The following is a 14686-nucleotide window of genomic DNA, read 5'->3' as shown; positions in this document are numbered from 1 at the left end:
TTGCTTAAGGAGAGAACTTAATGAGAAATCTCTCGCTGTGTGACTGAGGGCTGGGTTTGACTCCTGCTCCTTTTGCTTGGAAAATCAGGATTGATTTAGTATTTTTTGGAATATGAGTCCCATGGTTGCAGTATTTTAACACAATTTTTTCCTCCATGGTCAGTAAAGTGGCACCAGCAAGAAATAGAGACCATTGTGTTCATCAGCTACAAAACACTTCATTCTTACTTTGCCCACTGAAATAAACTTCTTTCATTGTCCAAAGAGCTGCAAAGGCTCCTTTGCTTGTGTGTGGACAGTATCATTCTTTAGGAAGTGGATTATTCACTTTACATTGGCTTTGTGGGTAAATATTCCACCTTTTACATTTGAAGACAGCCTGATAAAATATGAGATTTTTGGAAAAGATATAATTTAGCTTTCTAACACCTCAAAGAAGACTGAAAGTAGGAAATAGGCTCGCTGAAGGAACTGATGGTTATTGATGACTGAACGAACGTCCCCTTTTTTGTACCCCTCTGGCTTGAAGGCAAATCAGAGCACACCCAGAGCAGCAAACCCTCGTGAGTCATGATTTAGCAGGCTGCACTGCTAAGTGAGAAATGCCGTCATATAACTGGCATGAAAGGGGTTTGACATAAAGCAAATGAAAAAAATTCCAGAGAAAGCGGCATTTTGGTGAATCCTAACCTAGGCGAGTATTGGGGAGACTCTTTGGAAGAATACATGGGTCCTTTGGTTGGATACTTCTTATGCCGGGGAGTTGAAGGGGGTGGGGGACCCACAATCATATCTATCCTGGCAAAGTAAATAAGAAAAAAGACACCAGCAAAATGCATAATGAAGCAACACGTAGAGAAAAGTTGGTCAGAGAAAAGTCGCAGAAAGAAACAACTGAAAAACAGAACGACAGGGAGAGAAAGAGAGAGAATTTGAAAATATATTCTGCTGGAAACAGAAGGCTCTCTCCTACCACCTGGTTGTTGGTGAAAAACCAGAGTCTTACCCACCTCAGGGTAAGATTTGGAGATTTAGGCACCACTGCAACATCATCAGGAGTTCCCCCCGCCCCAGATATAACAGGCAACATGCTTTACCCTCTGGAATATATTTGCATATGTGAGGTAATATCCCATTGAGGTGGCTGGATATGAAACAACATATATTCATTCTCCTTTCAGTTCCAGTGCTAGGGAACACATCCTCAGCTAGTTCAGGGAAGCATGAGCTGCTGGGAGTCGGCGAGGAACACTGCAGGATTGGATAACTCAATGAATGGGAGACATCCATGGTTGGCAAGGTGTCAGGATGGAACACGAGACAATGTGAACACAACGCTGAAAAGAGCACATTGCAGACAGAGACAGAGGCTTTACTGATTAGAGAGGAAAGTGCATGTAAACACCCCAGAAATAGGCTTGGATGCAGCTTTAATCCACCAAAGCCCTGGCTAGGGGAGGTCAGAGCCAGCCCTGCCGAGCTGAGCTGGCAGGGAGAACACAGGGCTTTGATTGATGAAGGCAAGGGAGATTAAAATATCTGTTCTCCAAGGTGCCCCATGACTTCCTCCCTGGGATCCATCGCATGGGTGCAGGGTCCAACATCGGCCATGGCCTTGTCTACAGGGGGTCCTTCCAGTTGTACTGGGCAGGTGACCAGCCATGGGACCTGCTGGTGCCCAAAGTGTGGCCCCAAAGGGGTCTGCTCCCATCACCATCACTGATCTCCTGCTCAGTGGGGACAGTGAAACCACTGAAGCTGCCTGGTAGTCTTGGATCCCAAATCCAGGTGCTTCATGTTTTTGAAGCAGCTCCTGGTCTTCCTGGCTTCTCTGTGAGAGGATGGTTGGTGGCCTTGTCCATCCCCAGAACCTCATCCTCGCAATCCCACAGCTACAGCTGAGGGAAGAATCCCTCAGCTTTGAAAGCTGCAATTCCTTACCCCAGCCTTCCCAAAAAAGCAGCCAACCAAACTGCTTTGGCTTTTCAGCACATCCCCCTGAAGGACTGGGAGACTTGGATGGGTGGTGAGGCAATCTGCCGCAGCCCTCAGGCTGCTGGAGACTCAGGATTCCACCTGGAGCCAGCGGAGATGACAACCTTGATGGCCCAGTACCCACTGCGGAGGCGGCCTGGAGGCCTCTTGTTTCAGGTTACTAAAGTTAGGAAATCTCAATCCCCTCCTCCTCCTCTTCCCCCTCTATATTCAGCTACACATCTTGGATCTATGATCACTGAATTTGTACTGAACAGGAGTGAGAGGCTCACACAGAGGAAATTCTCCAGGATATTTTGGTCTCCATAGCAAGGGAGAATGTTCCTTCTGGGAAAAGCACAGTGTGCAGCAGGGCTGAGAAAGTTACCTCTGCATTTTGAGTATCAAAAATAGCAGAGTTAAAATGGTGTCTGAGAGATTCATGGCAGAACAGAGATTCCTCTTTTTCCCAAGACAATTTTCCTGCTTCATTCCTGGGGTTCATGTCAGCTGTTTGCATACACAAACACTTCTTTTCTTCACATTTGCTGACTCTATCAGGGACTTAGATGGGTTTGAAATTAAAGGAAAACTTCCTCAATGCCTTCTAGAGGAATCTGGGCTGCCACAGCCATCAAGGGAAGCAATTTCATTCTCCAAGTGTAAAAGCAAATGGTGTATTTTTTTGATTGGAGATTGCCCATGGCCAAGCCGTGCCACAGTTCTGGGTGTCCTTCAAGCTCAGCAGAACTGGTGCTACTTCTGCTGAGCCAACACAGCCGGGGGTGTTGGAGGCTTGGGGTCTGCTTTCCCCATCAGGGCTGAGGGAGGAGTGGTCAGGCTAAAAGATTAAACTCTGATCCTCTGTTCAAGGAATCAAATTTATGTGCTGGGGTTTTTTTTTCTTCCAGGAGAAACATGAAAAAAATGGAACCTTCTCAGTTCCCTTTGTCCCTTTTCCACATTCCTTCTCCTATTAAAATGAACACATCTCTCCCTAAAATCTGAGCACAGAAGCTGAAATGCAGCTCAGCTAAACCCCACCCACGTCGGTGGGCTTGGATGAGAAATTCCCATCTGCACGGATTTTCAGCAGACTGCACCATCCGAGGAGGGATTCCTCCTCAAGTGGCTTAGCATCCCAACAGTGGGAGGCAGCTGCTGCCTCCTCCCTGCTCTCTGTGTCTGTGGCAGCAGGGCCACAGCCAGGACACCAAATTTTGTCTTAGATACCAAATAACCCACATGAGCCTTAACACTGGGGCAACCTTGGCACCCTGCCTGGAGGACCATGGAAATACCCACCGGCCTTTCCTATGGGATATACCATAATGAAAAATCTCCCAAAATAAAGCAGGAGGATGAGCCATGATTTTTGTATGTCCTGTGATGGGCAGTAAGGGTGTTTTAGTGGCAGTCCCTGTCCTGCTTGTCCCTGTGAGTTCCAGCCATAAGCACTGATGTTTTCCTTGAGGATTTTTCTTAGAAAGGAAAACAATAATCTGTAGCTGCAAAGGAAAGTGTCTCTCTCGGTAATACCTCCACAATGAACAAAAAGCAGTGGGAAATGAAGCAAAGAGAGGGGTCTCTTGCCTGGCCTGAAGGTTTTTAATCCGGGAGAGCATGTCCAGGTGTCCAGCTGAGTACTGCTCAATGACATCCATCACGTCGTAGGGCCGGAGACTCTCCTTGAACTTGCGCTTGGAGACGAGAAACCTCATAATGCTGCAGGAGACAGAGAGCAAAATCATAACACAGTCCCTGGGTGCAGCCTGACCTGCTTAATGGCGGATAAAAAACACCACAGGGAGCTGCTTTGTAAGGAAAATGGAATAAATCCCAACCCTGTGGATTTGGGAGAGGATGCAGCAATAGGAGAGGGGAAAGGGGTTGTGGGGGCTGGTGGCTGAAGCCCTGTCTGCGACAGGGGGTCCCTGATGCCCCTTGGACTGTCATCTGTGCATGTGCTCTCCGCACCACTTTTATAAATGTCAGCAGTAAATCTCAGAGATGGTGAAAATGGTCATTTGGATGCATCCCTGCGGGGGATTTTCCTGTTTCTCCATTTATTCCTTCCCTAAGCAAAAATTGCCCTTCCTGGCAAAATTGTCTATAAAGCAGGGCAGGCCACCCAGGGGAAAAACAGTCTGCAGCACACACATGTCAGCATTTGCCAGCACTTCTTGGGCTTTACACTTCTCATTTTTCTCTCTAATTTATTCTTCTGGACCGCATCCCCCCCTCTCCCTCTCTTACCACACTGCCCTGATGCTGACTTTCAGCCCTGGTGTCAAATCTTCCGTCACAAACTCGCAGTTGCAGCTTTTGTTCTCATCAGGAATGTCTTCTCCAGGGAGGCTTGCTTCTGGGTTTGGGACAGGGAAGGAGAAACACAACACGTTACTGTTTCCCGTGCCAGTGCCACTCAAGGAAAGATGAGGCAGATCACAAACAGCAACCCCAGGGGAAGCAGCAGAAAAGCCTTTGCTGAGCATCCAAATGAGAGCGTTTCCCAGGATGTGCTAAGGTGACATTCAGCAGAGCCAACTGCAGCTCTCACCCATCTCTGTATCAGTGAATCCCAGTATCTTCTGGGTTGGAAAAGCCCTCTAAGATCATTGAGTCCAACCACTCTCCCAACATGGCCAAGCCCACCACTAACCCATGTCCCCAGGTGCCACATCTAGGTGTGGTTTTAATCCCTCCAAGATGGTGATTCCACCACTGCCCTGTGCAGCCTGTTCCAGGGCTTGACCACCCTTTCAGTGAAGAAATTTTTCCTAATATCCACCCTAAACCTCCCCAGGCACAACCTGAGGTTATTTCCTCTTATCTCAATGCCTGACTCTTTCTCCTTTCCCCATCCTTACGTGCAGAAATATAAACATTATCATGGATATCAGAAGGGGTTTTCTTGCCTCTTCTAATCATTATTGACTAGTTTGGGTTGGAAGGGACCTTCTAAAGGCCCCCTCGTCCAACCCCCTGCAATGGGCAGGGACATCTTCAACTTAATCAAGTTGCTCAGGCTACTCCAAGCTAAAAGACTGGGAGGGGAAGGAGTTCCAACATCTTGGCTGGCAGCTCTGCCCTTCTTATGTGGGGAGGGAGAGGATGTGGGGGCCAGCTGGGAATCTGGGGTCCAGCACAGCACCCCAAGCCCTCACCTTCCGAGTTCTGCCGCGACGCCGCTCCCTTGATGCGGAACGCTTGCCGGGCTCGGCTGCGGTCTCCGAAGCTCCAGCTCTTGGGCACTTTGCTCGGGCTGTCCTCGATGCTCTGGTCAGCGCTGGGGGACCTCCTGATGCCCTGAGCCTGTGGAGAGCCTTTCCCTTTGGTGCCAGCACCGCGGGGACTGGAGAAGACACGATCTTTCAAACTGACCTTCTGACTGTTCAGAGAAACACGTTGAAACAAAGACAAAAAGGAGACAGCAGGAGGAGTCATTCTGGAAACCACGCAGTCCTTCCCCACCAGCCATTAGAAACCAAGAGCACTTCCAAGCAGCAGTGACATGTAGCTTTGCTGTTGGCTTTTCTCTTTTTTCCAATATGTATTTTTTATTTTTATTTTTGTTTTAAAGAAAGCATTGTAGAAATGTTTCCGTCATCATGAGTGAAATGGGAATGATTCGTAAGAGAGAGAAAATAATGAGGACTTAAACAGAAGCCCCTCATGGGATGCCAGGGCTGGCGGGACAGAATGACATTAACAATGAGGTTATGATTCCTTAAATCACTGATCGACTCCGATCATGAGTTAGGAAGCTTTTCTTTCACAACTGCCTTCCAAAACACTATGACTAATAAGAAAATACCAATAAAAAACCCCAAACCATTATCTTAGAATTTTTGTGTAAACACTTCACTTCTGGTGCTCAGATCTGTCCTTTCCCTTTCTTCAGCTCCTGTATTTCCTCCCTCTTCAAACATGATCTGCCCCCTTTATGTATTCCAAAGAGCTCCTCTTTATCCAGTTACATATTGAAACACATAAATACAAACGCTGAATTGTGCAACTCCTTTGTATCCTATAAAAATTCCATCTAAAAGCTATCTGCCATCTCCCTGGAGGACTGCTATGGGTGTCATAAACATGTAAAGCAAAATTTTAAAACTCCAGAATATGGCATTTTATTGCCTTTTTTCCTACTAGAATCCTTGCAATTATGGTTGGAAAAGAAGCTCTCCCCAGAAACAGAGATGATCTCACTGGGAAATAGTGACCACCCCGCTCTAATTGGTTTCCAAATTCTGAAATTTGCAATTAAAGCCTTTCACCCAAATGAAGACATGGAATTTTCATGTGAAAATTTAAGAACAAAGAGATTTTGTGAATCTTTATGAAACCACAAACTTTATAGAGACAGCATTGGGGAAAGCAGACTGCAAATAGTTTGGGATCAGTTCATATTTTCTTGATAGCAATCGATGATTAAACTCCACTCATTAGAGGCTGGACAATCAGTGCAAGGTACTTGCACAAATAGCCAGTATTTTATATATAGGTGTATCAAAATTGAGTGAAGACAGGGATTTAATTCCCAACACTCTGTACCATTGCAGCAGCCACTTATCATTCTGCTGCAAACTCTCTGCCTCAGTTTGCGGGAAGAACATTTCAGAAATTTTAATTTCCACATCACCAACCAAAGACCTGCTTTTTTTTGCTGTGTCTTTGAGCAACACCAACTTAAAAGTTAGAGCCACGCAGTCCTTCTTTGCCTTCAAAACTGGCATGAGGTTCTTCAATCAGAACTTGGCTGCTGGTTTTGAAGCAAAGCAAAATGCTGCTCCCTTTTCCCAGCCGCCGGCTGTTCCCTGCTGACAGGAGCAGACACCAGCTCCGGCCAGCAAGGGAAGAAGATGTGACTCGAGGACACTCAGGGAGCAGATTTGCCGGGTAAGAAGGTGCTATTTTTACAAAGTCACTTTACATTGAGAGACAACAAACATTTACAGGGAGAGAAAGGTGCTTAGGCAGCATTTTGCAGAGTTGTGTGGGGACGGCATCCCCTGGGCTGCAGGGCAGGGTTGGCTGCGGCCATGAGTTCAGCAGCAATTTCACATTGAAAGATGGATTGGAGAGAAAATAAAATTTGCTCATGACCAAATTAAAAAAGGCAGAATTATTCCAATTAAAGATGAATTTTAATTCAGGTAAGTGCTGGGGATTGAATTTCCAGTGTGGTGTCCATCTGCGGGGGTCTGTCTGAAAGCCATGGGATCAACAGACCCTCGGCAGAGCTGAAATCCAGGTCAGAGGTACAAATCCACATGGGAATCTGGGAACAAGCACGTGCCTAAACACCTTTCTGGATGTAAGCCTTAATTACTAATGCTACCAAAAACCATTGTACATAGTGAGCCAAAGGTTTAAAAGAAATTCTCACTCTGAGTTTCTTGGATTAGAAACCAGATTGAAATTTTGCCTTTTGATTCTTAACAGGCCAACTGGATCTTTTTTCTTTATTTTTGTTGATTTTACAGAATAATATTTATTGAATCCACTGTGTTTCAGTAGTACTATTACTTTGAATTACCTTTTTAAAAAGCAAGTTTTATAAAAATGCATTAGCAACACAGCCATATTCAGGATTCAAAGCGATCTCTTTGTGCCCTATCCTCTGCTGAGTTTCTCCCATCACCAATCCCAGCATAAAACCAGTTGCCTTTCACTGAGTACAGCAGGGCCTTTTCCTTGGAGCCCCTTTTCCATTCCCACAACAAATGTGCTACAAATGTTTGCAGGAATCACAAAAAGCAAAAAATAAAGGGTTGAACTTGGTGAGGGATACGAGCAAAGAGTTTCAAGCCTGACAGCATGAGGTGCAACACATTAAAAAACCTCGTAGAAATCTGATGAACAGTTAAGATCTGGGTGGGTTTTGTTCCCAAGTACTCACTAAGGAAAAAAACCCAACACTTGATGTAACTTCTCTGTTTTAACATAGACGACATGAGACACCATGAACAATTAACTGAATTTTTTCTTCTGCCATGCAATCGCCTCATTGGAAACGACACCTGGAATCACATGCAAGTACAATCCCTGCAGAGGAGGATGCTGTTGGGGTCTGCAGGAGCCGGTAGGAAAAAAATCCCAAAGAAATACAGACATACATAGGGATATATGTTGTCAGCTAATCCAAGATCATGTTCTCACTCAACCAGAAAGTCATGCAGAGGGACTCAGAGTATCTCAGAGAGGTGGTGTTTGGATGTCACTCCAGGATGGCAAATGAGCCTCAGTTGAGTGGGGCGTGCTGGTGACATGAACGTGAGGACAGCAGGAACCCAGCCACACACACAGCAGGGACGGATGGACGCTCACGGGGCAGGAGCTGTGCTCGTGCCAGGGGAAGGAAGGGAAAGGGAACTGCGGCTTTGCAACCAGAGGCACAGCTTAGGGGAAGCCACCATAGCCTAAGAGGGCGTGATTTAATTCTAGGTCCTCATAACCACTCCAGGTGGCATCTACAAAAAGATTTGATAGCAAAAAATCGCCTTTCCAGGCTGACTTTGGGGACGGTTTATAAATATTCACGTTTTGACTTGAATTTAACAAAGGATAGAAACTGAGCTGATTTTTCTCTGTTGCCAGTCAAAAAATGAGAGTCCATGTTGGAGAAACTGGATGATGTTCACTGATTTAGTGGGCTTTGCATTTTGGTAAAGTCCAACAGGCCAGCACTCAGCAGAGAACTGACCTTCAAAATGAGCTGCCATCAGCTTCCTTAGGATGCCAGGGGTTTAAGCTCCTGTTTGAAACCCTCTGGTTTGAGGTTCGTTCCAGTTCTCTATAGTATCAAATCAGCACTTTTAACGCAATGTGGACTCATTACATTAGCAGTAATTTTGGATCAATAAAAAGTATCAGTTGTAAGGTCTTGTCATTGATTTTAAACTGTGCTTGAGCCATTACTTCACTTCCTTCTCGGCTAGCCAGAATGAGTTGGATTAGCACAGACTCAGATCCATCTCTGCATCCAAACTCAACCATTATTAGTGCTCACTCTTCTGAGAAGCTGTGGCCAGGAGAAAAAGGTTGTCTCCTGTTGGTAAATGAAGGGCTTTTTTTAAATCAAGAGTTTGTGCTGAGCTCGTGGCATATGAGAACAACTCATTAAAACCAGGCAGGCAGGAGTGCCAGGAGTGAATGATGGCCTTTGCGACTATCACTGGGCTCCAGTCTGCTTGCTGGTGTGAATAAGAGGCAGAAACCAATTACTGGAGACATGAAGGAAAGGAAAATAAAACTGTGTATGCAAAATTTGCCATGACTAAAACAGAAAGCAAGAGAGGGCCTGGCTCAAGCCTGGTTTGTCTCCAGTGATTTCAGAAAAGCCGTTGCTGAAAGGTGAATTCAGCCTAGAGAATGGAGTTTCTAGAAGCAGAGAAACCTGGGCATAAGGGAAACAAAACATCAGCCAGTGATCAAGTCATGGTGAGTAATCCCTCTCCTTTTCCTCATCCACAACCACAGTGCTAGACTTGGATGGGAGCCACTGATGCTGTGATGGCAAAGACTGGAGTTGCACCACCACAAAAGCACGGAAAAGCACAGGGCCTTCACTCACCAGTGAAGGGACACTGGAGCCAGACTCATGTCTGTAACCTTTGCTATTCTGCAGCATTCTGTTAGGATCACCCATCTCTTCCTAATTCACAGCCCTCTTCTCCCAAACTGATGCTGGGTGCTGTCAGACACCACATCAGCCACATCCTGCCTCTTCTCCCAGCCTTACTGTTTGCCAGCTCGGCTGTTCTGCATTTTGAGAGCAAAGCAAAGCAGCCAGGTTGCACCTCTGCGCTGGCTGATCATTCCCAGACAAGCCTTTAAGAAATCTGCTCCACCCAGAGCCACAGGCCAGTCAAGGGCTCTGCAAACACCTTTCCTTCACTGCTCTGGGTGCCACCTCTTCCCACTGTGAGGTGCCCTCATCTCTGAGTGTGTCAGGAAAGTCTCTTACAAAGCACAGTATGATAGAGCTGATAACCTGGCTTGGTGTAGTTACATTACTGCCTAAAAATGAATGTGTTATTGCATTTATTAACTAAAGATCATTGGTTTAGTACATTAAGAAACCACAGCTTCTAAGGAGTTTCCTATTAATTTACCTACATTGAGTTTTCCATGATTGCCTCATGGTTTGCTGTTATTTCCTTATGTGCATCTTAGATGAAGGCTTTTAGCACTCAGCCTGAGCTGCATCAAAGTGCTGGCACCTGCCCCAAGAGTTTGTGCAGTGGGGATTGTTGGCAGGCACCCAAGGGTCCAGGGAAACAAGACATTTGAATTATTTTTACGTCCCTTCACAGTTAAACCACAGTTTTACTAAAGCACAGGGTGTGTAACACTATACTCAGGATGGATGCAGGTAACAAAGATGCCCTTGTAGCTATTCCAAAGTCCAAGACTCCTTTTTGACTGGAAGAACCGCAGTCTGTCATCCTCCTTTTCAGGGGCTCCAGCAGATTAAGAAGATATTGAGGTAACACTTTTTTCCATCCTCCCTTTCCCTTGCAGAACTCAAGATGGGGGAGATGAAATGAGGACCACAGTGGGAAGGAATTCAGTAGAAAACAGAAAAAAATTGACACTGCTTTAGCAATTAAAAATCCATGCCTAGGAAGACATGCAAGGAAGACATTGAGATCAGAGTGGCTGATTTTCCAGAAAACAGAACCAGACATGGACAGATGAGAGACCAGATTACGAATAGCACTGCTCATTTTCATCTCTGCCAGAAACAACCTCAGTGTGAAGCAACTGAGAAAAGGCTTTCTCTGGGGAGGAGTCCCTGCTCACACTACACCTCCACAGATAAAACAACCTCACCTGGAAAATGGAAACACCACAGAAGTCAGGATCATTTTTTCAGCTAGGCTATTGACCAAATCTTTGCCATTTGGAAATGTCGTGAAATGCTGCCTGTGCAACTGATGATCACCGAGTATTTACCCACACTTCTCAAGGCTAACCTTCAAGGAAAGCCACAGCACCACCAAATATGTAGCAGGAGGCTGACTCAGAGGTTCAGGCTTTTTATCCAGATGTAGAGGATTTCCTACCATGGAGAAACTGCTTTTTATGAACCCTAGATCATGCCCCATTCCTCTTTGTTACCCATTCAGAGATGGGATTTACCACTCTACTTCTGAGCACCTGGTACACGCAAACCTCAGCCATGAGCCCTACCCTCTAGACTGACAGAGAATAAAAATAGCCAGCAGGTCAAAAAATAGCAAGAAAAGAAAAGATACAGGTTGAAACAATTAATGAAGAAAATCAGAGATACATATACTGTTAGAGCTGCAGTTTTATACTTTCAAAGCTGTCATTTGTTGGCTTTCTGAGGGATACAGAGACTGGTGATTTTGAGAATTAAAACGGACTCCAAAAAAGAGCATGCAAAAATCCGAGTTCACAAACATGCGGCATCACTCAGTGCCCTGCCACTCCTGGGCTGCCCACCTGCCTGGCTGCGGGGCGAGGAGCTCGGGGGGTCCCCTGCCAGCATTCACAGCATGCAAACTCTGGGCAGTGGGAGATCAAGAAGGTGCATGTTTGCTGCTGAGGAGCAGTGTCTGGGGTGGGGGCAGAGACTCTTCTAGTGCAGGTGTGGAAGTATTTATGCACAAATAAGATAGGATCTACGTGTCTGTGTATATGGCCATGGGTGCACTAAGGGATGCTCGTTGGGAAGTCCCTGAAAACACCTAGCAGTTGTCAACTGGATGAAAAAGATGCAAACCCTGCTCGTACAAAGCCCTGAGCTAAAGCTGTCTGTCCCCCTCGGGGTCTAGAAACAGAACCATTCACAAGGCCAATGCCAACGCTCAGGGGAGCCCGTGTCCCCTATGTCTGGCAGGACAGGCTGAGATTAGTCCTTCTCTAGCTGCGTAGTAGAGGTGCTAGATAGGCAAGCTGTGGCTTCCAAAGGCCACCAGACTAGGAAAGGTCAATTTGTCATGGTCAGAGAGCCAAAGGAATGGTGACTGAGCAGAGGCAGGAAGCTGGTATTTCTCATGCTACTAACTAGACATTGCTGTACAGTGCAAGTCAATTTGCAAGGATTCCCTGGACCTTGAGGAGGGATGGAGCGACAGGGAGGAAAGGGTATTTTTAAAAAAAATTTAATTTTTTCATTTTTCTTTTCTTTTCTTTTCTCTCTTTTTCCTTTTTTTTTTTTTAATTTTCCATCATTTGTTAAACTTCATTTCCTGGCCTCCTCCCTTGCTGAGCAGACACTGGCTTGGCTCGCCCAGCCCAAATTCCCCATCCTCATCTCTTCGCTTCGTGTGCTCTGCACAACTGGCAGCCAGGGAAGGCTCTAATTTTGGGGCGGGCAGCAGGGAGGCTCTTCCACCTTTTTTTACTCATCTAGTACCTCTATTAAGCAGAGAAGTGATCAGAACGGGTGGTAGCAGGGTAGAGGGAGAATGAGCCGTGCAGCTTTTGATTAGTTTCGTGCGACGCATTTCCCGTGGTACCTAGAGTTTCCTGAGCAGCATCCGCATAGTGACTCTCTGCACGGTTTGCTCTTACTGGAAATGAGGGGAGAGTAAAAATTAGACCTGGAAGCAAATGCCAGACAGGAAACTTTTGATTATGGACTCTAGGTTTAAAAGACAGGTGTTTTGAGGGCCGGGTTCATGACAGGATTGTTCTGTTTGAGTGTTAAGTGAGGAAAAAATAAAAAAAATCAAAAATCAAGAGGGTTTCTGAAATTTGTTTCACTGTGGTCAGTAAATTTAATTATTAGACATGAGGCATTCTGCTCATTGAGTTGGTGGTGTCAGTTTATCTACAATTAACTGCAGGAAGATTTTTCGTCTGTATTGGAAACAAAAAATACTCTGTTCTTCCTCTAAATATATAAAAAAACCCATAAGTTTTTTCAAATTGTGTAAACCATGGAAAGACAAAACTGTAACTTGTTTTGTCAAATAATATCCAAAAAGCTCAATTTTCTTCTTTTTTTTTTTCCCCAAAAAACCCCACTCACAAAGAGAGCTAGTTAATCTGTGAATTATTTGCACTTTTTGTATGGGAAATACCATTCTATTAAGCCTGGAATTGAAAAAAAAAAAAAAAGATAAAAGCAGGGTGTGGTGCAGTCCCTTATGGGAAGGGAGTTGAACATCTGTGTTCACACATCTGGTTTTCGTAATGCTTTTTAGACAGGCCCTACCACTTGTGGGGAGTTGCTGACTTTGAGGAGGCACCACCACAGCTCCATCCCAAATGGCTGCTCAGGCACTGCCCTGCCAGAGATCCCCACCAGGACCAGGGTCCTCCATGCCATGGAGCAGCCCTCTACCTGTGGAAGGGGAATGACGTGGCCCCATCACCCCACCAGGCCATCAACCACCAGCAGGCAGCTCTTGCCGAATTCATGGGCAGACTGGAAAGGCTGAAGGGCATCAAATCCCAATCTTGTTTTACACTTGAGCTCAGCAGTCGGAGGAGCTCATGGGCACAGCACCCCATGCAAGCTCAGCTGACACCACCCTCAGCATCTTGGGGACTCCTCAGGTGCCCACAATGGGACCCTGCATCCCCAGGTAGCCCCAGGGGCCGGTGGTGCTACCAGGGCTGTCCTGGAGCTGGCGTGGGAGTGGGATATTGAGCATGCAGAGCCTCAGGGAGACGCGTGGGTTTCTCTCCTCAGTCTCCTCTGCAGTCCCTCCAGAAAGATGCAGTTCCTCCGTGCAAATAATCCGCTCCCCTAAAGGCAACTGATTATTTCCAGATTACTGTCAGTCCCAGCATGAGTCTCTGACACCAGTTAAGTTGGTTAGAAGGCCAAACACCAGCCCAGGCTCATGTGGCCCGTGGGGTTCCTATGGTTGACCCCGGTTTCCATAGGCAGTAGAGGTTCAGGACACCTTGGACATCCTTGGCTGGATGAGCAGGGGCCCACTGAGTCAACCAAAGGCATCCTCCAGTGCGTACAAAAGCCTTAATCACACCCCTGAACAGAGATCTTGGGGTTGTGTGTATCTCAGACAGACACATACACACACTGAGAGAGAGATACACACACAGATATACACACACGGTACAGGGGACCCAGCCCAGCATTCACCCAGAACATGGCCAAGGTCCTGCTGAGCTCACTGGGGCCAAGGACAAACCACAGCTGAGAACAACCTTTCAAAGAGGTTACTCTCATTACCTACAGCACTGAACTCATGCTGGACAAAGTAATCTGAGTTTTAGCTTCCCACTTCCCTGGAATCCTTCTGTTTCTTTTTCTCTGATATGAATGCGTTATTATGATCATTTGGTTCATTAATTTTATCTTTTCATCCAATTGTATTTTTGAAAGGAAAGGAAGAAATGTGGTTGTGGATGCCTTCAGATGTTTCTCAAACCATCTGTTGAAGAGCATCTGAAGCCCACATTTCATACAGGAGCCTCCATAGCCCTGGCTAACCATGTGTCTGTCTTTTTGACATTACAATCAAAGCAAAACAAACAGAAATGAGATGCCACAGCTAATTTCCAGCTTGATTAACAGAAGAGTAATCACCCCCCCCATTATCACTCTGATCTGCTGGCTTTCTGCAGCACGAGGGGTGAGAAAAGCCCCAGAACAGAGTAGACCCCCTTCCTTGGGGATATGAGGGAGAGTGGACTTGTATTTGGACCCTGCATGGCAGCAGCAGCATGGTCTCGGACGTGGGATGGGTCCCAGTGCCCC

The 14686-nt window shown here is 46.1% G+C and overlaps 1 protein-coding gene across 17 annotated transcripts in view; it reads right to left on the bottom strand.

Moving 5' to 3' along the window:
• Window positions 1-14686, bottom strand: part of KCNQ2 (potassium voltage-gated channel subfamily Q member 2) — a 74919-nt gene that overhangs the window by 16406 nt on the left and 43827 nt on the right. For 4 of the 17 annotated variants that reach the window (XM_048321558.1, XM_048321561.1, XM_048321560.1 and 1 more), the window contains 5 exons: window positions 12471-12524; window positions 5142-5365; window positions 4231-4339; window positions 3568-3699; window positions 691-798 (listed from right to left, as the gene is read on the bottom strand). In XM_048321558.1, coding sequence (XP_048177515.1) covers window positions 691-798; window positions 3568-3699; window positions 4231-4339; window positions 5142-5365; window positions 12471-12524 — 627 coding nt within the window. The remainder of the gene's footprint in view (window positions 1-690; window positions 799-3567; window positions 3700-4230; window positions 4340-5141; window positions 5366-12470; window positions 12525-14686) is intronic. The other 13 variants (XM_048321563.1, XM_048321567.1, XM_048321566.1 and 10 more) reach the window with 7 other exon arrangements.

The sequence above is a fragment of the Corvus hawaiiensis genome, chromosome 17 (assembly GCF_020740725.1).
Source record: "Corvus hawaiiensis isolate bCorHaw1 chromosome 17, bCorHaw1.pri.cur, whole genome shotgun sequence".
In the NCBI taxonomy this organism is placed as follows: domain Eukaryota; kingdom Metazoa; phylum Chordata; class Aves; order Passeriformes; family Corvidae; genus Corvus; species Corvus hawaiiensis.
Note: the sequence above shows the minus strand (reverse complement) of the source record. Positions and strands in the feature narration are given on the sequence as shown.